Raw genomic sequence first — 27,318 nt, forward strand, 5'->3', positions numbered from 1 at the left:
AAGAGAATACATGGAAATTGGAGCAATATTAAATTAATGTATAATACCTATTATCCCCAATGAATCGATTAATTATATTGAGTACATTAATAAACAATATTTGCAATAGCATTGCAAAGTTGTTGCTTTATTTCAATTGGAATATTATTGTTTCACGTTTTGTATTTAGTGATGATATCAATTTTATAGACTACAATATTTACGAGTTTACGCCTCTGAACTTATTCTGCACTTACCTATAATACTAAATCAGTACAACAAATGTTACAATAATGTATATATTTTGGTTGATTACAATATTATAATAGTATTATTAAACCTGCCTACTTACGTGTATACCTATGCCTATTTATTATTGATTAAATTCATCCCCATCTTTTTTAACTAATTACTTAGGTATCAATTTTGTTCCTTAATTTCTGTTATATTACTTATAATATTATAGATGTGAATTAGTATACATTTTAATACACCTTAGATTACAAACATTTTATATTATAATGTATAACTACCAATAATAATTTATTGCTGTACAAGATTTTATAAATAAATGTTCGCATTTTACGGCTAAAACTTAAAAACATGTTGCAATCTTGTTAGGTACCTACGTGTTATAATTAACGAATCCCATTGTAATATATAATGTATGATCTCATAATTATATGTTTACCTTAACTTCAAATCAGTGCATACAATACTATGTCACTATATAATTATGATTCCAATAATTCGGCCTAGTAATGAAAATAGTGTATAACAATTCGATGATAATTTATAGTATTTGATATCGGCGTTTTGCAAATTTATCAACAGTATAATATTATCTTAACGATTTTTCCAAGCGTCCCAAAGTTACAGTTACATCCAAATTCATACATTTTGTTCTTTAATAATTCTAATATGAATATTATGACTTACTTTGAAATGTTGGGCTGTGCCGAGGCTGAATTCTTTTGTGTAAAGGTCCTCTACGGTCGTCTTATACTTGGAGCAAAACGAGTTGTATAAAAACCGTTTGCAAATTGCACTCTTCCCAACGCCAGCGTCACCGAGCACCACCAATCTGGTTCTCTCCGGGTCGGCCATGATATACCTTATTATACCGTAAGTCAGACTCAGGTTATTTCATTGTCTACCAGACATTATGCACTAAACTGAAAAAAAAAAACACAGATCTAATAAAACACAGGATTTAACTACTAATACACATTTGACTAATTTATGTTTACTTTGGGATTGATATTTACAATTATGTTAACGTTATATAATTGGCATTTTTAAATTTTTTTTTACAAATAAAATTAACATATGTACTTTTGTCGAAACATTTTACATCGAGATAATCTATAAACGAAAAAAATCTGAAGAGGCAAAACTTCTTGTTACATTAATTTTTTTATTCTGAAATGTTAGAAATTATAAGTATAAATAATTTAATATATAAATATTGTAATATACACAAAGTTTGTTTTTCTGTATATAAATTTACATCGCTTTCATTATCTTCAGTTTTTTAAAATATTTTTAAAAATAATCCGTAATTTCTTGAGTACCTACCTAGCTTTAGTTGGAACGTTTTAGAAAATATGTATTACATTTTTAACTATGTGTAAAATATTAAAATTGTTATAATAATCGTTGAACATATATTTGTATAAACTATCAAGATTCATATTCATGTGTACATTTTTATTTTGATGAATCGTATAAAATAAATTAATAAATCATATTAAATACTACATTTCGATAATTTACAAGTGTAAAACTCACTTAAATCATTTAAAAACAACGGGAAATGGCAATACACTAAACAAATATTATGATATCCAAAATTACCAAAATTAACAATAGAAACGTTAAAATATTGCTAAATGTACAATTTATTTATTAACAATATAATATTTTAGATTAAAAGTGATAATTAATATGTATTGATTTTACAATTATTCATGTATTTTGTGTGTGTGTGTGTGTGTGTGTGTGTCCAATCCAACTATTATACATTAATACATGATATTATCATGATGATAATATTATATAGTAGAAAAAAAATTATTCGATTTTAAACATAGTGGGTTACCGATAAACAATTGAATTGAATTGGTACTTCTGATATCAAAAAATTTAAAATTCCCTGTATTTTTCAATATAATTGGGAATAACAAAAAATTAACTAAGGAAAAACGGAATATTTTCACAAAATTGATTTTTTTGTATAGCCGTAATGGCGTAAATCAAAAACGAATAATCATAGTTACTTGAAATTTTCACCAAACTTTTATATTAGAATTTTATGTAGAAGATAACATTTTCAAAATATTTTGACACTTTCGGAGCTATTTATAGAAATTTGATATTTGTTTATCGTTTTTCAGTTTTTTTTTCTATAAAATATGTCAATAATACATTTTTTGATCAGTAAAAACCCTTGGAAATTTAGTACAAGGTTTATCATAAGCTATTCCAAATAATTTTGAAAACACAGTCACAATATTATATTGTAAGCGTTTAAAATTAGTTTAGACTACGAAAATCACAAAATTATTTATTTATGCATTATATAGCCTTATAATGTATAAAATAACTTATTATACTAATAAAAGTTATATACTTAACATTTATCTAATCTGTGTATAACAATATATATTATCAACTGCCGTCTTATATTTGTTTTTCTGATAAATACAATAGTTCAGTAATGGGATTATAAATGTATAGCTGTTTGTGTAGTAAAAAAATAAACACAAAATATTTGGCTTTCCATCGGAAGCAAAAAAAAATCCAATATTTCAGAAAACAAACACAAGTTTTACGAAAAATATTCAAAAACATAAATCTTTTCTCCTGTGTTAATCTGTTTGGCAGAAAATTGAATTAATTATAATATTGAATGTAATTTAATAATGTAATTATTGTTGTATATTATTATAATAACATGAATAGCATAGTGCACGTAATATAATCAACGAGGTTGTTAGTTTAAATCAGGTACTTACACCTATACTGTAGCAGTGACATTCCATTAAGATCGATTTATTCTCTATCTAATGTTAAAGTGTACGTGTGGTGAATGGATATTTATTAATTAATTTAATTTCATCACCAGATAAATAGAGTAGGTTGACGTGTAATGTCGATGAAGTGCCCATTATTTTTTACTAATACGGACCCTGTCAACGTACCTACTATTATACATTTATACGTGTATGTCACAGTGATATAGTCAGGCCCATTGACTATTGTACAGTGTGATTTGAAGATTGATTTCTACTCGTGGGATTTACCGTGCTACGGAAGTGAAAACGTTTCGATTGGAATTGAAACCCCAAAGTACGTAGTGTTTTTCTTTTATCATTCTTATTTCAAAATTATTTGCCAATCACCCTAGGTTACTATAAGAAGTAAGGTTTGAAACGAAGACAAAAAAACCTAAGAGAAACGCCTCTCTTTAATACATGTAATATAATATAGTGTGCACTGCAGTGCAGTACATTGAAGCTTTCATTATGATAAGTCTCCACAATTTCATTTCTTTGTGTCGAACCATAATGTACCGGAAAACAATTTGAGGGATGGAGTTTCATGGCATAGGTACCGAAATTGTTTACCAATTCGAGTACTAATATTTACCATACGATTTCGATAAGAGACGTTTGAAACTTTTGAAACCGGAATTATAAATTGAATCGTGTCGACTTATATAAACACTAATTTTAATTATAATTACATATTGTGTTCGGATTAGTGTTAAAATTTTGAACAAACGATATGTTTTGTAGGTCAATTCTTAAATAACACTTCGTAAAAATTAAAAATAGAAAAATGAGCTTGTCATTCGCTTTCAAAAGTAAAAATAATAATACAAAGTGGTCATATTTAGGTACTTATACAAACTGAGAACTCTTAACAAAGTACCCTGAACGTTTTTTTTTCTAAAGAGTAACGTATTACACATTTTTGTAACGTAGGTAATTGTAATAGTAGGTACGAGGTACCTAATTATCAGTTTCGTTCAGTTAAATAATAATAGTGACATCTAATCATGGAAATTCTTAATGGTAAAAACATTTTTTTATTATATTCACATAGAAATAATTGGACAGTGTTCATATAATAACCCTTAAAAGTAGTATTTTTTTTACTTTTTAAACCTAAATTAAGTTTATTTTTATACTTAAATTTAAAAACGAAAGAAAAAAATACAAAATTAGTGTAGATGATTATACATATTGTATAATGAGATAAAAAAACTATAATAACAGCAATTTATTAGCGACTCTTTTACTTAGACCAATAACTAAAAAATCATTATAATAGGTCTTGACACCATATTTTTTTGATTCTACGATGATAATTTCCCGGAAGAGTTGTGGTATTTAAATGATTATTTATCAGTAAGTGTTAGTGCTTTTAAAATCCAATATAAAAATGTTCATTCAATTTAATGAGTAGAGATTTTTTTTGAATTAAATATTATGTAAAATTAATAATTCAATAAAATAAAATATGTTTCATATTTCTATGAACAAATCGTCAACAACTATGATGGATAAAATGCATAAATTATTTGCAAAATTAGTAAACGGTTTTTATTTTGTTTTGAATTTTTCTATTAGTAGGTACCTATAATACAAGGCAATGACAGTAAATCGTGAATTCCAAAGTTGAATAGTTACCGAATCTTTGCCATATTAAACTACACTCCAAGATGGAAAATTAAAAGCATCTTGATTTCATTTTACAATGATGTATTTAAGTCATCTACTTCAAATATATTTTAATTTTTTTTTTTTGGAGTGCACGCGAAGAATAATTTTACGGTGATATTTACAAAAAGAAACGTTATTATTATTTTTTTTTTTTACAAAATGCCTTTTATTTAATAATAAATGGGCCACCCAAACCTTAACGCTTAATTAACGCGCGTCTGACAGCGATCCTGTAAATTAATAATAATAAAATTATATTTTTCTCAAAACGTCACGTTCAGAGCATAAAAAAAGGGTCTGGCCATCATTCTAAGAAGAAATGAGAAGAAAAGCACCGATCTAATCTGTGAAGAACATTGATGATAGGGTTTTTCGGAAAAAAAAAGAAAAATTACTGTAACCATCTCTTAAATGAGATATTTCACGTGGCCCAAATGTCCCAAATAATTCCGTACTTAATTAATTTTAAAATGTATTGAACGAGAATACTTTTGTTAGTAAAATTAAATATTTATTTTAATTACCAAAGTGAATTTTTATAATTTGTTTATTCGTTATTTGTTCGATTTCTTTTTTTATAAATTGATTCACTTTGTGTTTGTATTTTCAAACATTAAAAATCCTATTAATACTAATTAGAATAATTTATTAAAATTTTAAATCCTTGGTTCTGCTCCTAACATTTAATTGAATTATTAAGGAATAACTTTTTATTTTAATCTGTGTATTTTTTATAGTTATAAATACAAAAAAACATTTTATAATAATTTTTGTTTAAAAGCAACTCTATCTATATTGTTAGACAGACAATTTTAATCCAGGTTATTGTTAAGTAGATACCTAGCTTATAGTTTATAGCCTATAGTATTATAACTATTATCGAAAAAAATTAATTTTTTATAATTAAAAATTTGGCGATAAACTTATTTTACTATTAAATTGAAGAGTATTGATTTGTGCATTTATATGTCAGGAATGTTAATAGTTAAAAGATATTGGATATATCTACGACTGTATGAGAAAAAAGGTATCGTAAGGTATATATTGTTATATTATTTTTGTGTGAATAATTGGATACGCTCAAAAAACAAAAGATGTGACTTCGTCACATTGAGTAACGATTTACTGAAAACTATTGTAAATGAAAAACAAATAATAATAAATTATTAACCATAATATTATCGATGGTGAATTTAACTAGGGGGCGAGAAAAAAAAGACAGGTAGCGTCAATTTTAATAATTTAATTCGCTGGAAAATTCAATATTTTTTTTTCACACATGAACGTTTAAACCACTCAAATGATGACGCTTATGAAAATCGTAAAATTGGTACTTTTTGTACATTCCTTATTGCAGCGGGTTCACCTAAATTTTGGTCACCCGGTCATATGTTTTTTAATTTGCTTCTAACACTGGCCATGAGCAGACGGGTTGAAAATACCTATTATTGTTTTGCCCCAAAGTTGCACGCGATAAAGCTTATCAGAATTTCAAGAACCCTGGATATCGATGGGGGTGCTGGCTGTGACTCAGGTCACACAATCATTGGCGTTTTCCTGGTCATTCAAGCCAAGACTGAGGTTTTCCGGCGTCGGGATGGTACGTTTCTTAGCGTTGGAGATTCCTGGCATTACGTCACAGAATAAAATATGTCGTACCGTATTTTCTTATCATCTATTATCGCGCTCTGAGTTACTCATAAAATTGTATATATTGCAAATTGTACTACCTATATAATATTATTCTGTTATTCCATGCGTGACCGATCGTCACCATCGCCACCGGTTATTACGTAACCATACTACTGCAACATTATCGTGTTCGTTAAATCTACTATCATAATCTAAAACCATCTTCAGGTTAAGACGAAACAAATGACCAGTAGGTATATGTATGTACATCGGTGTGTGACGATCGGCGATGTCAATATGTAATAGATTCCATGGGTGCAAGTGTGACCGGGACAACACCGGCGGATGATGATATTGCTGGGTATGCTAGCTGTATAGAAGTGAGACAACAATTCGGTGTAGGAAACCTCGCGTGTTGCATACAGCTTACTCGAATCGCATACGATATTACCCTGGATCAGACCTATTCGGTTGGTTGGTCGTTGACTGGTGACTGGAGGTGTACAGTGTGGTAGGTGTGACGGTTGCTGATAGTGATCATGTCATCCTAAACTTTAACTTTTTCACAAATCACGTTCTATAGATACACGTTATACACGTTAATACATAGAATCGTTTCCGTAAATCAGTACCTATGTATTAAAAATTATTATTGTTTTAGTACCTAACATTTATTGTGGATGTTCCAGGTTCCTGTCCCAATTCCTAACGAATCCTGTAAGTTGATAATTATTTTTTGTCTTACCTTAAAATTAATTATTGAAATAAATAGAAAAACTTTTTGCTGTTGTTGTGTACCCATTAACAGTAAAATGTAAAAAAGTCGTACCTAAAGATTTATGAAATTAGTGCTCATGTTGTCCAAATTTATTTCAAATAATTTACATACCGTTTTACGTAATGCATTATTAATTATGAGTATAATGGATTTTTTTTTTAACAGTTTAATTAATGCTTTAAATAATAACGAAGTATTTATTTTATAAAAATATGTGTGCATCTGTATATGAATACTTTAGAATACCGAATTATCAAATAGTTAAATAATCAAGGTGTAAAAAAGCAGTAGAGCATAATTTTATTATTATTGAAAATTTGAACAAAACAATTTAAGAGTTTAAATATATATAGCTATTACATTCAAATTTATTTTTTATAAATTAGAAAGCAATAAAAGGTCTAACCTAAAGTACCTATATTATTATTATGTATTATGGGTGTCAATTATTTCATAATGAAGAATCTCGAAATCGTATTTATTATAATACTGCCAGTTCGATGATAAATAAAGATTACACTAGGCGGGTAATATTTGGTTAAAAAAAAAAGGTGAACGAAGGACGCTTTTAAGTATCTCACGTTTTGTAAATAAAAAATGTTTAACTATGTGAATAGTATTTAAATAGTTATTGGGGTCATTAACAAAGTACTATTTTATGTGGTATTTACAGTTTTGAATGAATTAACCATATATAAGATATTTTAAACAAATAAAAACGGGTTGATTGTAGTTTTGAAAACGTTTAAATAATCACATTGGATTATTTTAAGTTAAATTGCGTTTGAATAAACTATAAAGTACCTATAAATTGTAATATTTGTCATATAATAACATTCTATCTGTCTTCAGTCTATGATATATTGTATATACTATATTATATTATTAAAACATTAAATACCCAAGTAAATTTTATATGACGAATATATGGGGTTTGGAGACATTTGGAGTGAATCGACATGATACATTATTCGTATAAATTCGTGAATAGTTTGAGTAAAACACAGTACTTATTTTATAAAATAGGTGTACCTACCAAATATTCACATTTTTAATAATTATTAATTATAACTAATAGTGTAGGTAGGTACATCCGTAATTTTAATTTAATATATTAATTATACAATAACCAGTAAGTATAAAACATAGCGAAATAGGCTGAATGTATGTTACGTTTTTTTCGTCTGAATTAATATTTATGAATTCTCGGAAAAAATATATTACACGCCACAATAATTTTGTACGCAATTTTTTCACTACCGATTCAACCTTTTTTGCACGCCAAGGAAAACGATTTCCCGTCGAGATCAGTCGTGGTATATGTACCTGTATATGCATAATATTCAGAGTGAATTATGAAAATATATATCTAACTACGTATAGTAATATAATAAAAACAACAGAAATAATTACAATATTTTTACCGCGGCGCATTCAAATATCATTATAAACCATAATAATAATCGTATTACATACAATGAACCTGCATACAATGCGTATATTATTATTATTGTATTATACGCACGGTCGTTTATCGGCCGGTTCAATCGTAACGATTGTTATAATAATAATAATAATAATATGTCAGTAATTTTCCAACAATGACCGTGGTGGGTGTATGGTATTGTACGTGTATTATAGTACAAAAATCTGTGATATTTCCAGGTTGTTTTATATCGTGTGCTCATTAAACGGAAGATTATTCTAAAACAACGTCGTCCGTTCTAAATCGATTCGTTATAACAATATTAATATTATGACTGGTGCCGCGAGGATGATTCAAATGCTGCCCTTGTGCGTTTTGCTCGTGCTCCAGTTTTTATCCGGTAATTTCGTAATTTTTTATAATCTATTATTATTTACAAATCTCGGATTCGTGTTCGTCATTCGCGGTCTTAAATTTTTATTATTATTATGATATAATATATAGTCTGCGTATAATATTGTTTTCAGACCGACTGACCACCGCCGAGCCTGCTACCAACACGACGGTTCTCGATGTCACCGCAGTTGAATACAATTTTTTTGACCACAAGTAATGATTAAAAAACACACAGTTATTATAATATTACACAAAAGTGATATTGGAATCTTTATTTAGATTTGTGCTGTCCTTTAAAACTCTGTAGTCTGTAGCTTGAGCATCTGAATCTAACGAGTAATAATATATTAAATTAAGTTGTCAGTGCGAAAATATAATAATATTATATCCCCCCAAAAAATAACGATGGGATATATTGTGTTATGCACACAAATAATACGTGTTCTGCTAGAATTAGAACGATTTTATAAATTCGTGGAGCCCGTCTATATTGATTGAAACTTATCGACAGACAGCTAACTCTTTATGGACAAACTATATTTTGTAATTAATTATAGTAATTATAATAATAATTATTATGATTATTGTTTAGATATGGATTTTATTGATATAAAATATACGAGCTTACGACATGTATTATGATTATTAATTATTATGTTGTATAATATTGTTATAGCTATCACTTGATGGACAAAAATAACTTGACGATTTCAGGCAACAAATCGTTGATTGTGTTTGTGCATGGATTTAGATCAAGCCCTCGGACTGGTGTTGTAGCAGATTTGGGAAAATGTAAATCAATGTTTTTATTTTTAAATGTATTATTTAAATCCTAAAATAAATATTATCACAATAATTCACATCGAGATTAAGAAAACTATTAATTGTTCGTATTAATACAAAACCTTTACGGTTTGTAATTGTTTTTTTCGATTCAGGTCTTAAATGACTTTTTTTTCGCATGTTCATCTGCCGCACTAAACAGAAAAACGAAAAAAAAACTTATCCGTTTTCTATACGGTTTTCAATGAATTGTTTTTTTTTTACAACAAATTTAAACATTCGATAGTACAATAGATTTACCAGTGTGCAGAAAAAACGATAATATAAATTGAGGTTTTCTTGTTGTAATATATTGTCATCGAATGAAATCGATGTGATAAAGTTATATTGGTATAATGATTGTATAATACCACTTACTAGTATATCCTATACAGCCCTCATAATGACAAGTGCAGTAACTATCAAACTGTCAAAAATTAGATTATTATGAAGTATTGTTAGCAATTAAAACATTCTGCAGTGTCTGTTTTCGGCAAGGTTAAATGCAGTAAAAACTCAATTTAGTAGGTACTTACACGTTAGAATTGAAGATTTACCTGGGTTAATACGGGTTGTATTTTTTTTTATATAAATTGGTAGTAATATATGCTTAAATATTCGAGTTTCACTAAAACAATTCGCAGTAATATGCAAAGCTAACGACAATAAGCCGAATATATTCATATGAAATATTAATTATTGCGTTCATCATCCACAGGACTGAGACTTATGTAAATATTGAGTTTGTTTCTTATAAACTAGCAATTCGTATCACAGTAGCATCTGCTTCAGCTGACATTAATAATCAAACTTAGAAAATCAAAAGTACAATAATTCGGTTGATTTCGTTAATTATTTGATGTGAAATTGATAATATAATAATGAGCCTATAGTGTTTGGTCGATAAGTGAGAAAATATTTTCGATAATATACCTACTAAATTTTAAAGTGATATAGGTATATTGCTCATAAATTGATGTCAATCAAAATACAGTAAATTATTAAAAATTATTATACTTCTTAGTACTAAATATAATTAATCTGTTAAACTTAATGAGTACATATTTATTATGAGTAGTACTATTCATATTGATATGGGTATTTATATTATCTTTTTAATTTTAATTCAATCGATATATCAAAACATGATTTTCACAACATCTAACTTTTTGCAGTAACTGCACTTGTCACTAATTTGATGGCCGAATAGAACTTTATGGTTGAATACTTATTCATATTTTATACTGTGCACAATATATATGTTGGACACATATTTGACACACAATTTCACCATTGGATATTATCAGTTCGACATTTGCGTTTAAGATACCTATTACATTGACTATTTACAATGAAACGGGCAAGGTCCAATAGTCATTATTTTTGCACGTAGCAACAATTTCGCGATTCCGTCAGTATTGGCACTATCCGTTTTTTTAGAAATATTAAAACCTACTTGTCTATATTATTATGTTGCATTGTTACTCATATTTTCACTCATTTTATAGGTACTCATAAGTTTTCGTTTAAATTGTTTGTTTTTTTATTATTATTAATACCGAGTACCATGCATTCTCTTAAGGTCTATACATCATACATAATATCACATTAATACTTCGTTTCTTAGAAATATGTACCATTAAATACCAGAAAAATATAAGTGGTAATAGTTTTAATAACGAACAAGAATGCGTTTAAAGAATAACGGCGTGTATTATTAGCTATTGTGTTATTAATGTATAATATTTTCAGAAATATCAAAATGGAAACATGTTATTACGATTTCCGAACTTTTGGCAAAATACTTTTAAGCGTATACTTAATATTATATTTTTTTATTTTGACAAATTATGTTAAAAAACTATTATATCAAAATACCTGCTGTGATAATGTCAAATAAAATAAAACCATCATTTGTACGGAGTGCGGCGCACAGTGGTACAAAAGACGATTTTAGGCGGCCAAAAGTACTATTTTTAAAACTAAAAAATTATTGTTTTTTTTTATCAATAATTTATCGTTACAATATTCTGACGCTTAAACCAGAATTTCAAAAGAATTAATTAACATACACCTGACTTACAACTGTTAGTATAAAATATATACATATATATATATATATTTACATTTTTAAAATTATTTGACACGAAAAATACAAACAAACATGTTGATTTAGGTTTTATTATATTTACGATTGTCCCTTTGAAAACTTTAATTTCGATTGCCAATTAACCCAAACAATGCGTCAATTATTATAAAATGGTCATCGGTTTTTTAACGAATTTTCAAACTTACTTGTGTAGACATTTCAATTGATTAAAATGCTCTGGTTATTGAATAGTACCTACACATTATTATTAACACCAGAATTTGAGTAATTTAGATGATATTTACATGATGGCATAAACTAATGTATGCATTTTGTATTGTGAAATACGTTGACCGATTATTTTCTCTAATTGTATCCGTACTTACTGCTGTCAAAATAAAATGTGCAGGGTTGCAATTGTATAATTTATACTACCAGGTACTAGGTGTTATACCTTTATGATTAATGGGTGGAGTGATATATATTTATTTTTTTTATCGACAAAAACAAACGTGTGACTAAAATGTATATTTACTTATATAGCGCTGGTGCAGTATACGGACTCCAATGTGGTTTTAGTCGATTGGTCAAAGTGGACCCAGAAATTGGATTACGTGGATGTGGTATTTCGATTACCGACAGTTGCTACCTATCTGGTCGACTGGTTGTACAGTTTGCGTGACCGCGGTATCGTACAGAGCTTTGACGATGTCACATTGATCGGCCATAGTTTGGGGGCTCAGTTGATTGGTTACACGGGCCACAGGTTGAACGGGACAATCAAGAGAGTTATAGGTACGTATGGTATTTTAGAAATTTGGTCACGATTGTACAGACTGTAATTAATATTGCGCACAGCCGTCGTCCATCTATATACGTTTGCTCCAAACCGTTATCGTATGTGTATATATTATATTGACGTGGAAACCGAGTAATGTTTTAATTTGCATTGTCTAGTGTGTTCGTTTAAAGAGCTTAATTACCCCCAACGTATTTAGCACTTACCTAATGTTAATATCGAGCCACTTATTAAGTAGTCACATTATGTTTTTTTTAACTATTTAAATTTAATTACTTTGAGACTCATATTGTTATACGAGATTTAAAATCTTAAAAGAAAAAAACATTTTTTAGATATAAGACATCAGTAAGTACTTAGTAACTAATTTAAAAATCTGAATACTCATCATTTAAATATGAATTTAAATAAATAAAATAAATGTTTAATACTGTTTATAAGACGGAATTTTTCTCAACAATTTTTTAACATTGTAAAATCATACACTCAATAAAATATCAAAGCATACATTAATTTTAGCCTTTGGGAGTACACACTATGTACCTGTATTTAATTAAGCCACCGATTTTTTAACTGATATATAAATACATTTTTAAAACGGTCTTATTGATAAGAATAATTAAGACATAATTAAATATTAGAATATTTAATATATTTTAAGTGTGTTCAGTTTAAATTCACGAATATAGCCAGTGTAATATTAGGTATGTATTTATTTTAGAACGATACATCGAATTAGTAATTTTGTTATTAAATTGATTTATTTGAGTACCTTCCTATACTACTGAATTTTAGTTATTTTAGCTATTTAATACAAATCATATCTATTGAAAAGTTGGATATTTGAACTATTCTGGATTTGACATTTAAATTAATGAAGACAAATGTAATGCAAACAAAAAAATTTTATTCATTTGATAAAAATATTTATCATGGCCAATGTCCAATGGCCGTATAATATAATGAGAAAATGAGTTAAGCTAGGTTGTACTAATATATTTATGTATATAATTAATATACCCATACATATGAGCACATGACAATAGCTTTTGCTCAATTACTCATTTTTAATACGTTCCATTTAAAGCTTTATGAACAAATCATAAACAATAACTCACATCAAAAATGTTGTTTGTATGGTAAACAATAATAATAATATATCTATAAAACACAATGTAATTTTAAGCCAAGTTCAATAATATAATATATAATTCAAATCTACTACTGTAAATTATTACAAAAAAAAAAACCGTTCTGATAATATTATTATTAATAATACCTATTGTAAAATAATATTATATAGTATCGTTAGTTATAAATATTAATTGTTTTTATTCAAGCATTTTACCATACGATTATCTAGCTTCTACCCAATTCGATTTAAAATTTTTTCTTTTTTTGTAAAATTATACAAAATATAATATGCCACATCCACTTGGCAATGTAGCACTTAAAGTGACTACTTCATACAATATATCCACGCCAATGAAATCACGTTTTTAAAGTATTGTTTTTTTTTTGTTAACTTAGTGAAATGGATAGCTATTTTTTACACTTACGAGGAGATGAAGAATGTTGAAAATTGATATTAATTGTTTTATTTTTCTTAACTTACTTAAAACTATATTATATAGATATTTTAAACTATATAATGTAATGACATACACTTCATGTAAAACTGTACGCTTTGTGTGTACATTTTCGTTATTTCACATAGTGTACAAAATAAGTATCTATATCACGAAGTTGAAAAAAATGTCTTCATATCATGAAAAAAAAAATTAAATTTTTGCAAAAGAACAACGGTTTTTCTAAAACTGGATCTGACTACATATTATAAATAATATGACTTTTTAATTTGTTCTGTTGTAGCTTTGTGTTTTTGACAACTTTTTGTTTGTTTTAAAGTTGATAATTATTACTAATCGAATATCAAAATATACTCAAAGTACTAAAAATCCCTATAGAACTCTACTTATCCGATCCAAACTATAAATATGCTGTAATAATAATTAAACGTATAGGTGTAGTGTTAGTATTAAAAAAATTTACAAAAAACATTTCAAAGCAATATCCTCGTTTAGAAAATACAACTAGAACAATATAAAAATAACTTTTGACAATAAAGGTAATGAAATTGAAGCATACATATTAAAGATAACAGTTTCGTATAGACTTTATGTTGAGTAATTCGCGTGGTAAAAAAAAAAAAAACATTTACTTACACATTATTTTTCTTTTGACCACCGCGAGAAATGGATGTTTTAGTGTTAATATTAATACATTTATAAAAAATTTCAAAGAAATATTCCCGTTAAAAAAATTAGTACCTACAGTATAAAAATAACTTTTGACAATAAAGGTAATAAAACCGAAATATAAATATTAAATGATAACAGTTTCGTATAGACCTTGTGTTGAGCAATTCGTGTGGTAAAAAAGAACATTTACATATTATTTTTCTTTTGACCCCGCGAGAAATGGGTATTTCACAATGCATAAATTACTTTATATACCTACCAATACACAAAAGGCATTCCTTTGATTCCCGATCGGTGTAGCACGTCGTTGTATTTTCCGCGAAAATGTCGTTTCGAAGGTTGCCCAGCGATGCCATCGAAAGACCATTTAATTACACGACACGCTATTGTCTTGACTAATCTGACGTTGGTATTAGTCCCACTTTTACTGTTACTATCACTACTAATGCGATTAATACTACTTTAGTACTGGTGGTACTAGAAATGTTACAGCTAAACTTTAACTTCAACTACGGCTGCGGCTGCTATCGAGTATTGTAGGTAGGTACATATAGGATAGTTGACGTGTGCACCAAATTCGTGTTAACGTTCTGTGTGATTAAAATACAAAGAATCTTTAAATTCTAAGGACAATTTATGCCTACGCCAATGGCTGCCAATAAAATACCTGTTAATCACGGAGAGAATGTACACTTCAAGATTTAAAACGAATAGAAATTAATTTAAAAATTCATTGTATTTCTTAAGATGTATTGCCCAGTCAAAGGCAAAATAATCATTTATTTGTATATATATAATGTAACGTATACACGATGGATATTAGTGAGGACTTTCTTGACTGTTTCACTGCCGCTGGCGATCATCGTTGTAAATTGCGATCTCTCAAAATTAAACAACGTAAAGGGCGAAAAATATATAAGAGAGAAAAAAATACCACGTTTAGAACGAATCCACCGGAAAGTACGAAACCGTTCAAACCAAGGTTTAGACTTACGGTTCAAATCACGTTGGGACTTCAAATAAATAGTCCGTGTAAAGCATCGACGCCCCGGCCGCTAACCGGTAGTCATACACATGGCCATATCACTAACTACATTAAGATAATATTTATATAATATTAATACACCTATCACATATTATGAATCCATATACTTACAATCCATGTACTTACACAGATGGTTATATCTATTTGAATGGTTAGATACGACTTTTGAGTTTTTGAAAAAAAATTTAGTTTTAAGATTATACGATTGTTGCCTGTTCTGAATAATATAACACCACGCTAAAAAAAGATACATAATATTCTTCGGTTTTTGTATAATTTTTTTTAAAAACTACACCCTGGCTATATTTTTAATTTTTAAATCACAAAACCAGAGTTATTATACTTCGTATAAGCATTTTTTTTTTCAAAATTATGCACACATTAAGTAATGAAACCAGTGTGGCCATTTAAATACCAATCACTCTGTATAATATGAAATGTGTGTGTGAGTCGTGTACTCGGGTCGGTGAGAGTGTGCTGAAAGGGTTTCTTAGCTCGCGAATTCATACGTCTTAGAGACACTCTCACAAATGTATAATAAAACGTAATAAATCCTAACCTCTCGTACTCTCGTTAAGTACATATACTCCACGACAGTGTCAAAATTAAATTCGACGCGTTGTTTTCTAACGCTAATATAACATTGTCTACGAAGTGGTGTTATTATAATATTATAATACAATTTGTATATATCATTATTATTATATTTCACGGTCGCTTTACAGGGATGAACTAGTGTCGACGATGAAATTGAATTTCACAACGCAACGACATACATACATTGTATTATAACCACTCGAAAAATAATCGGCGCAACTGGGGAGAATCGATGTAGTAGGAGGGGGTGGGATACTGAAATTATATAACTATTAGAGAGTAGTTTTTTTTTTTTTTTGGGGGGGGGGGTACTTCATGGAAATTTGCAGTGTCACTGGCCCTTAATTTTAATTTTAGGTATAGGTTTCATATTTTGAGTCTGTTTTGATCGTGCTGCTAACTTTTTGATGGTTATATAGATCGGTTTTATTACCTAATTAAGAATCATTTAATATTATAAAAACAACCTCGATACCCCGACGAGTAATAGATTCGCATAATCTTTTAAATATTTTTTGTTTTACTATATTTTATGGAAATTCCTAGTAGAGTTCATTGTAGGTACATGCTCTATAAACAATTTATTTTTTTGATTTCAAAATAGTAGTTACCTAACCATACAAAAATATTTTATATTTTTAAATAGAAATCAGTGTTTTTTTACACAATATGTTCATATTTATAATTTATACTCTGCTATTTTCGTTTTTTTATAAGCTTGATTTCCACCTATATTTAAATTATTTTTAGATGATAAGATAAATGTTTACCGTGGTCTTCAGACTGAATTTGGTTGTATTAATTATTACACATATTTTTATCGGTTAATACTATATACCTATCAGGGATGAATTTATATACTTGACCTTTTTATTACCCGATATTTTCAGCCGGTATTTATATTCATAAAGCCATAAAGGTAATAACGGGCGAGTTAATACTTGCCCATACAACATTTCCTAAATTCTTTCGAAATATTTAAATCATTATCAAAATATAATAAACCAAAATTAATAAATTGAACTCATAATAATATTTTGTATGGATTTAAAATATAAAAAAGGTATGTGCATTGGTTTTAATTTTTTAAAAGAGTTTATTTATTTTAAATGGCTTTGGAATTATTGTTTTAGTATACCTAGTGTTTATTAATTAAGTAGCTGATATTTTTTTTTCAACGATTCTATTTATTCAAGTAATTACTCATTTGTTTTTTGTTAAATTCAAAATAACCAACTAAATTTTATAAGGTCGATCAAGTTGAAATTAAGTAATAATACAGTTGAAAATAAAATATAATTACCTACCTACTTTTTATTCAGTTTATACAATTTTTTTGTTGATAATTTAATTTGGTAATAAACGAAATGAATGCAAGTCATGTTAGATTTTACAATAGTATTCACAAAACTTGACTTTATATTTTGTGTTATATTTATTTGATGATTGGATACTAGACTGAAATTTTTCATCGTCTGTTTTGTAATAATTCCTCCTGAAAAAGGTAGGTACAAAAAAAAAGTAGGAGTGAAATGTCTTAAGACATTAATCAAGAATAATTCGCGTGTCATTACTCATTGGTTTTCTATTTCTTAAAATTGGATTTGAAATGATGTTTGACAAATCGAACATATTTGACAAATTTAATGTTAATCCATTAAATACCTACACACCATATAAATCATATCATGTGAAATGTATTTGACATGGTTAAAGAGACGCAAGTCGTTTCTGAAATGCATTTAATTTAAGACTGAAGGAGAAAACATATTTTATTTAGACGCTCGTACGGATCTCACCCTTACGGTTCTTAACACAATATAACATTATTAATGTGGTTGTTTCGTACAACTGTACGAAGGTTTTCGGTACTAGGTGTCAGGTGGGGAATTGGCTAAAATAATTAAGGTGTATCGAACAATAACTATTAAAATACACCCACTCTGATAGTTGTTGTACAAATATAATACATTATGTTACATGCAACAAAAAAATAAAATTTATATTTGTAATTGTTCATATTTTTATATTCCGACCTAGGTACCCGCATAATCATCCACCGAATTTGTCAAACGCGTATCACAGGATACACCTTGGTCACGCGAGTGAGCCACCACTGCGGTAGGGCCTATAATACTTCGTCATACAATAATAATATCGCTTTAAACTGCAACTTTCGTCGGTTTATTAACACTTATTATTACCCTTCAGTACTCGATTATTCTACTTATTATATTGATGTTAATATGTATTTATTTATTTAAGTATTTATTTATTATTAATTAATGTCTGTTAGGGCAACATCGACAAGTTACAACAGAACACTCGGCTTCTTTCAAATTACGTTCAAAACTCCTTTACACACGTGACCAGTATAGACTATATTAATTATTATAGTTAAATGTGACCATGTTCTGTTAGAAGATTCATTTTGTCTGATTTTGCCATCACGTTTTATACTTATAAAGTACTCATGCTCAGAGTACACTTACAATACCTATGATACAATGTTTTTATTTTAACTTAGGCAAGAAAAATCAAACTTATTATAGGTAAAGGTTACGGTGATTTAGGATACGCCACTCTGGACTAGGTAGTATATTATTATAATTTTGTTTAGATTTGGAGGGGAAAAAACGTTTGGTTATTTTTGAAATTAAAACTGGGACTTTGAATTTAATTTTCTCTAGAGGGCAATAAATTTCGCTTATTATTGGCTTGGAGACTAATGCAACCTCAGAGTACAAACGTTATTACTTTAGGGTGTTTAAACCCTAATGTTATAAAACTGTTTCGAAAGACTGACCTGTCATTCCCAACTTAAAGGCTATCATTCTCAAACACCGCTTCTGTATACACGTTATAGTTTTTTAATTAGACCAACTTGCTTAGGATTCAATATATTGCAACAAAATTCAAATATTGACCTAACGAGAGAGGTTATCAGGCATCTAATTTTAGTAAATATTAAAATAATTATTTAAAGTAATATTTTGTGATTTAAAACGTTTTGATGTTAATAATATTATATAGTATTATGTGTTCAATGCATATTTATTGCACACATAATTAATAATTAAAAATAATATACAGTGGCTTGGATACGATATTTTTCCTGGAGGGATATTCTATATTTTATTTATAACTTTAAAAAATAATTATAAATGTATTTTTATAGTTAAAATTAAATCACAATATTGTTACTATTAAAACGTTCTAACTTTTCTCCGCAACTATGCCACTGATAAAAAGTAAATATTGCACGTAGATTACCTTTGTATTTCATGGGAAAGAACAGTGCACACAGGTAAATAGCTAATAATAATATATAAATCCAACATTTTTCAAGTATACCAGCCTAGGTAATATGTATTGTAAACTAAATTAAATCTGTAACATTCAATGGTTTTCGCGGTGTTTAGGTTTTTAGTGTAAAAACAATACAAACCAGTGAAGTATACGCGTCGTGTGAATAATGTTTTCAATTACTTTTATGTAGTTTTTGCTTTCATGTTATTTGGGGGAGGGGGGAGCTTTGCGTTTGCCGTGTATACCGGTAACGTATTCACAGCGTACACAAGTGGTTTCGCTGTGGATTTGGTATGGCTTTTATTTTTTTGTAACATGACCGTTTTATTTATGTTTTACAATATAATGGGTGGCTGTTTGGGTTGATAAATTAAAGGGAAATAAAACACATTCAATGGAAAATAAAAAAAAAACCTCTCAAGCGAATTAATTTGGCCGGGGTATTATGTATAGGTACGCAGGCGGGTGCGCGAATTATTTTTCCTCGTCCGCGCTGGCTGACGTTGTTTTCACGCGTAGAAATCCCGTGCTGCCAGAGGTATACAAGTCATTTGAGAAGTTACTCGACAATAACAGATTCTTTAACGATGATAAAACGCCACAAACACACACACACACGCATGCGCAGTTCGAATAGAAGCATAAGTAGTACGAGCAGGGACACAGATATATTGTATACGTGCCTGGCGTACGCGGACAAATTGAGTACATGTAGGATTTACCACATATAAACACACACACACACACACACACACACACACACACACACACACACACACACACACACACATATATATATATAATACGAACGTATTTATAGTGTTGTAGCAGAACGAACACAATCGCATCGCACGTGCGACAATTTACTGGGACTACCTGTTCTTTGGAGCATATCTCCCGGCCGTAAGCTACGGGGATTTTCACCGAATTTATGGCAGTGTTAAGCGCATTTCATTCACGACCTCAGACTCTATGCACGTCCTCTCGTATCTCCCCGCCACCATCGCCGCAGACACTTATATCCGCGTGTGTTAAACAATAAACGGCGGAAGCGACTACGTTATTAAATAAAGGAAAACAATGCAAAACCAACACCGAAACATCAATGACGCTGCGAAAACATATTAGGACCCGTCGTCCAATGAACACGTACCCGAAACGCCGCCATTCCGACCGAAATATATAATAGTGTAGATATTATTATTATTGTTATGATGTACATACACATTAATATTACAGTGGAGAGTTTTGGATGTTTATAAAATACTATTAAACCCAAATCCGAACATTAATGAGATAGGTATTTTTAAAATAGATTTACACTAAAAGTGTGTGATATAAAAATAAAAATCGATTCCTCGGACAGGAGCAGTATTTAGATTGTTTCAATCTGAAAATAAAATAAAATGTTTTATATTTTTTAAGACATAAAGAATAATTAAATATTTATTTATTTTAGCAGTTCATTTCAAAAATAAATCTAAAATATGCATAAAAAATTTACGAAACATTAAAATATATGCTATAAAATGTAAGATTAAATTTTGCATTCGGTACCATTTGGTCGTAAAACACATTTTTATATAAACCAGCTAACTACTTTTTTTTCACCAACAGGGTAATAAAAGATGCAAATGCATATCATCTCCCTTAATTATAATTCATACTGTCATATTACTTCGATAGAACCGTTGGATCATTGGACTGTCAAATTATTTCGATGAAATTTATAACTGTATGAGCGACGGGGCCCAAATATAACGGCGGAGCGTCTACTAGGTCTTAGAAAATATAGGTTTTCGATCTATTCGTTATTTCTGAATGATTCGTGTCAAAATAAAATAATAAACAGTCGTTTTCTTTGTAGTGATAATAATAATAACAATATCAGAAGTTCACTGGAATGATTCAGCAGCTCACTGGAATGATTTTATTTACTCTTGGAAATTTCCTATATTATTATGAGTAAGGAAATGGGGTACTACAACTGAAATCAAATTATTGCACGCGTACATTATGTTTTATTAGATTATTACTCTCGTTGAAATGTAACGTCTACTAACCGAACAATAGTCTGTCCTATAGTATGTTACATAGTAATTATTACGAAGTTTGAAATTTACTCAGACCTAATCTTAAAAGTTTCCTCCATACTGATCCGCTTCTGAAAACATTCCAAAACTCCACTTCGCACTTTGGTGTATTCCATAGCATCAAAACGGTAAAATGTAACGATACACGATATAATATTATATGTGTATAAATTATATACATTGTCCCCGTAGAATATAATTAATGGAAAATTATTTCCTTTCATACCGAGATAGCTTAAACTTCTATAGATATAATTTGAATCATTACCCTCTATAATTATTTATTTATTAAAGATTGTGATATTTTTAGGTACTCGAATCTCCAAACTATTGTTACGGTTGTACTCGATTTTTGTGTAATATTAATGTCGTACACTTTCCAGAAACTACTTCCGGATCTAGGACTTCGATATTATTATTGGTTCGCGGGGAACACTGCAGTCTTTGTCATCGTATCATACCTTATAAGTAACAGTACTGAAAATTATTATTTAGTCTTCTTGAAAATGATGAAATTCAGTCACTCGCTGTTGAAGGCTGTACAGCACAAAAGTTATTATCGTCGTTTTTGTTCGTTTATAACTATTATTGCAGGGGATGGGAAGCAAATACTATTTTTATTTAAGTCATATTATAACGGTCATTGACATTTTCGTATAATGCACCATCCCATCTATCAAAAAATAATGGTTATTGTGGTCTTGGGTGGAATCGTTCAAAGCGATAGTCTTTCACCCCGTCTGTATATTATTTCGTTATAAATAATAATTATAAGTATAAGTAAACAATAAAAAGTAAAATAGCATTTATGAAAAATGTAAAAAATTAGTTTTGTCTCTGTTTTATGACGTCTTTTGGTTGTTGGATGAGTCTAAAATCAAACAAGCAGTGTTTTATATTTTAAATCATTAAATAAAAAATGATAAATAAAATAAAATCCACTATCTTGTAATATATACTATGATAAATCATCACATTATTAATCAAAGCCAGTTTCAATAATATAAAATCCAATATAGGTACTTTAGCTATATTGCTATTAGTATAGTTAAGACTAATTCAATACACGATTATTTTTAAATAATTTTATTCGTATATGTATGCAAACGTTAAAGTTACGTTTGAAAATTATTGTAATAAGCATTTTCTTTCGAACTTTTATCGTAACTTTGTGAAGTTTTAAATGAACGGGAAAGATTTTAACTGCTCATAATTCGGTAACTGTTAATTTTTATTTTTTTTGGTTCTGGTACTCAGAATTATTTAGCTATTTCATTAAAATGGTTCTGGTTCTGATTCCGATGAAAACCAATACTTAACGTTAGCCATTCAAATTTTAATATTTTTTGAGAAAAAAACACAGCTCTAAAATATTATTAGTTTATCAAAGCACTCCATTTACCCACAAAATTATCAAAGAGACCTAATGATTTCCACTTAAAAATATAATTTCTAGTGAATTTAAAATATTTAAATTGGATTCCACGGTTAGGTTCCGGTACACGGTTTAATATTTTAATAGTTGTTGGGTTCCAAAACAGGTTCTTTTCAGTTCGGTTCCAGACCTTGGTTAGTAATAATTCTATTGATGTACCATCCCATCTTTTTCATGTGCACTTCTGGGTCCTTTCACGCTCCTTAAGACTCCATGATCCAATTTCAGTCTCACCTAATACCACGAACTACGCCCGTAATCATCATATCTCCCTTATGAACGCCCTTCTAGCTATATGTAAATATGTTTCCCTTTCTTATTAAGCTCTTTTAAACTTTTATATTTTATATGTTACTTAAATTCTTGTTATTCTTGCGTCACGGTTTGTTATGTAGTAATAAACAGTGTTCATTAACGTTCATACTAAAATAGTATAAAATATTTACCTTTACCGCTACTATTTTTAAATGTATTATGACCACGGATCAGCTTAAACCTTGAACATTATTTTTAAAAATAAAACTTAAAGTTTAACAATTTTAATAAAATGTGTACATAAAAATTTAATAATCGATTACAAATACCGAGTATATAGTATTATTATTAATAATTACATATATGTATTCAATATCTGGTTGGATAAGTGCTTAGATATAATGCACAATATATCCGAGTGCGACACGGTTTATTATTGTACGTATGTACGCACTATAAACAACAGCATCACTTAATGGAACGTTTTTTTTACTATCATACACATCGCATAATATAATATTATAATATTTAATTCAATAAATACAGTTTGTTGTACTTTTAGCTTGGAAATGTTTAATTGCGTTAATAATTACGTGTATAAGCTTTTATGTATATATAACACATCAACGGAAAATATATGCAAACATGAATAAATATGTACATAATTGTACACGTGTCGTTATCAGAGCGTCCGGCATTTGCGTAAAATGGTGACTACCTTAGTTAAAATAAAAAGATAAAATTGATAGTTAAATATCACAATCTGCGAACATTGTACAAAATCGAACAAGAAATTGTACCGGAAATAAAAAAATAAAATAATATGCTTATTTCAAAACAAATCGTCATGATTTATAATCATTAAAAAAAAAAATTGAAATTACGCTTATCGAAACGCCAATCCACAATAACCCTCGCTTTTTAATAACATAATAATAATAATTATTATTACTCGATTATTTCACTATAGTCGTCTAGTTTACACGGCTAATAACACTGATTGCACCGAAAAGTATTTTCCAACTTCGTTTTAAATCGCTTACTGTTTTGACGAGTTGGACCATATTATACAAATTTGACACCATGTGCCCAGGGTCCGCTCACTCTGTTTGACCGTATTATTTATACGTGTCATAATAATAATAATAATAATAATAATAATAATAATAATAATAATACCTTCGCAGTGGGATACTATGGGAAGTTCTTATACACCGTCACAAAGATGTGAAACAACCAGTGAACATTTTATGTGCACGGCAAGGTATTGTTTCAATTGATTTTCACAGTCGTTATATAGTAATAGTATGTATAATACGACTGGTGGTGTGGTCCGTTGAGGTGGTGTCTGTGGTTGAGAGGAAATGAAAGTATTTTTTACCTATACAGGGCGAATTCATTTTAAGTGAGAAAGTGTGTCACTCGTTTTTACAGAATTTTGTGTTTGACAAAACCATATAATTTGTGCGTTAATAGTACCTAAGTACTTCCGTATTATAATAAATCAAATTCCGAATATTTTTTTTACACAAGTTACATCGATCATATTACAATATTTTATCAAAGTGTAAAGACAAAAGAAATCAAGAAATATTTTGACAATGAAACACGAAATATCTTGTTTTCTATTACCTTCTACACTAAGCAATTATAACTTATAACTACAAATTATTTTTATTTGCACTGAACCATTATAGTTCATTATCAGTAAGATATTTTATTCCTGAATGATTTAAATTGAAATTTGCGATTTAAATTAGTAAAATGAATGAAATATTCATCTATAATGAACACCAAGACAAAAAAACCTCATTATTAATATGTAATATACTCATTTTTAATTATTATTTATTTATAGTTACTTGTAATTGCAATCACTGCCACTGCAATAATTTGTGATATCATAGATAATTAATAAAATAAACATAAGTAACTACACACCTTATTATTTTATTGAACTTTGATACTTTATATTTTAAGATAAAAACAAAAAAACCACCATGAGATCCTACAAAATATAAACTACGATGTAGCTAAATTGCATATCCATAGCGCCGTGTTACCAAAAATGTAATTATTGAAAGGCTCATTCTTCGACAAAAATAATTGACGCAGAGCCACGCCCGACACTATAACAATATAATTCTTACGAACTAAATTTAAGATTTTGTCATTTTTGTCAGCGACATAACATCAGAAATCCCTATTTTAACTGTATTATGTTACTGTATGTAGTGGTATTTTTATTTTGAAATTAGATTTCCTTTATTTTTATAATTTTTTTCGTTTTGGTTTTTATGGTTTTTAATTTCGTCATATCTTACTGGATAGCATATTTTTTTTTAACATCGTCTTCTCTTTACGATCGCACGATTTATTTTTTCTTTCGAATGTATAGCGTAATCGGTCGTTTGGGGCGGCTCAGGCATTATTATTTATAGTCCGATTGTAAAAAGTCTATTTTTCTCGAACCAACACTACCAACACAATACAGCCCATCCGCTGATACTGACATGATGATAACACAAACAGCTCGAGTTTATCACAATCTTTGTTTATATAGGTATTAGGTACCTACATTTTTGTCGCATTACTTGAGTAACTTTTTATCGAGACTCATAATATTATACAATTTAACTGTGCGCATAAACAATTCACCTTAAGTTATGCATATGATTTTTTCAAAAATATCGTCTTCTAATACGTGCAAGTGTTTGTAAAATGTCTGTTGAATTATGATGGCAGTATTACGTTTTGTATGCAAATAGATAATTATGAAAATCAAGACGTGGTGAAACGATTTGACGGACATGTTCTTTTACAGACTGTTTTTAAATAACATTTACGATCGAAATTCGTAGAGAACCAGAGAAGCTCTGGCTCTATATTTTCATAGGATTTAATGTTTAGGTATACGAATAAAACATAGCTTATAAAGGAAAAAAAATAACATGTAACTGGCTTAATATAATTAATATTATTATATCTTAATTAATTAATTATTTTATAAACAGCTCTGAATATAATATAAGTACTCCATTCATAATATTGACTCCATTTATTATTTTCATTTTCGGAGTGGTATTTATTTTATAATTGGTGGGATTTAGTCTTTCCCCTCCAATTTATCGGTATAGTTTTAATTAAAAAAAAAAGAAAAGAAAAATTTTCCTTATTATTAGGTACTTAATACTTATATAAATTATAATTATTTTTTTGAAAAAAAAGGTCCCTACCACGTTAAACTAAGTTACAGAGCAATATACTGGTATACTTTTTTTTTACTATTGTATTTCTTTTACGTCTATCATTATCTTGTGCACGTTATATTCTTAATTTATAAATTGTGATATTTTTTGTAGCAAAATGACTGATTAATTGATAAACACTAGACAGCTGATTTTTCTTAAATACATGTTTCCACACATTACAGGAAATCTAGATATCAACGTTGAAAATACAATACTGCAGGTTTTAGCCGTATAGGATTTAATTTCCGTAAATTCTTTGGGCCTCAATATCAGACACAAAACAAACGTTATTCGATTAGCTGGCTGAGTGACACGAGGGTCACTTGTGTGTACATGCTTGTACATATATGTAGATAAAATCTAGTGCTAAATGTACACACAAAAATAAAAACCATCTGCGTAACCCATTAGGTATAGAGAA

At 28.7% G+C, this 27,318-nt stretch overlaps 2 protein-coding genes across 6 annotated transcripts in view; one reads left to right on the top strand and one right to left on the bottom strand.

Moving 5' to 3' along the window:
* LOC100161700 (ras-like protein rasC) overlaps positions 1 to 27,318 on the bottom strand; it is a 188,142-nt gene that overhangs the window by 27,252 nt on the left and 133,572 nt on the right. For both annotated transcript variants that reach the window (XM_016804736.2, XM_001942979.5), the window contains exon 3: positions 919 to 1,154. In XM_016804736.2, the coding sequence (XP_016660225.1) occupies positions 919 to 1,086 (168 nt within the window). In that variant the 5' untranslated portion in view covers positions 1,087 to 1,154. The remainder of the gene's footprint in view (positions 1 to 918; positions 1,155 to 27,318) is intronic.
* Positions 8,623 to 27,318, top strand: part of LOC100568531 (lipase member H) — a 37,903-nt gene continuing 19,207 nt past the window's right edge. For all 4 annotated transcript variants that reach the window (XM_008185304.3, XM_003244782.3, XM_008185303.3 and 1 more), the window contains exons 1-4: positions 8,623 to 8,945; positions 9,073 to 9,154; positions 9,618 to 9,733; positions 12,396 to 12,647. In XM_008185304.3, coding sequence (XP_008183526.1) covers positions 8,876 to 8,945; positions 9,073 to 9,154; positions 9,618 to 9,733; positions 12,396 to 12,647 — 520 coding nt within the window. In that variant the 5' untranslated portion in view covers positions 8,623 to 8,875. The remainder of the gene's footprint in view (positions 8,946 to 9,072; positions 9,155 to 9,617; positions 9,734 to 12,395; positions 12,648 to 27,318) is intronic.

This window comes from Acyrthosiphon pisum, chromosome A2, assembly GCF_005508785.2.
Source record: "Acyrthosiphon pisum isolate AL4f chromosome A2, pea_aphid_22Mar2018_4r6ur, whole genome shotgun sequence".
Classification (NCBI taxonomy): domain Eukaryota; kingdom Metazoa; phylum Arthropoda; class Insecta; order Hemiptera; family Aphididae; genus Acyrthosiphon; species Acyrthosiphon pisum.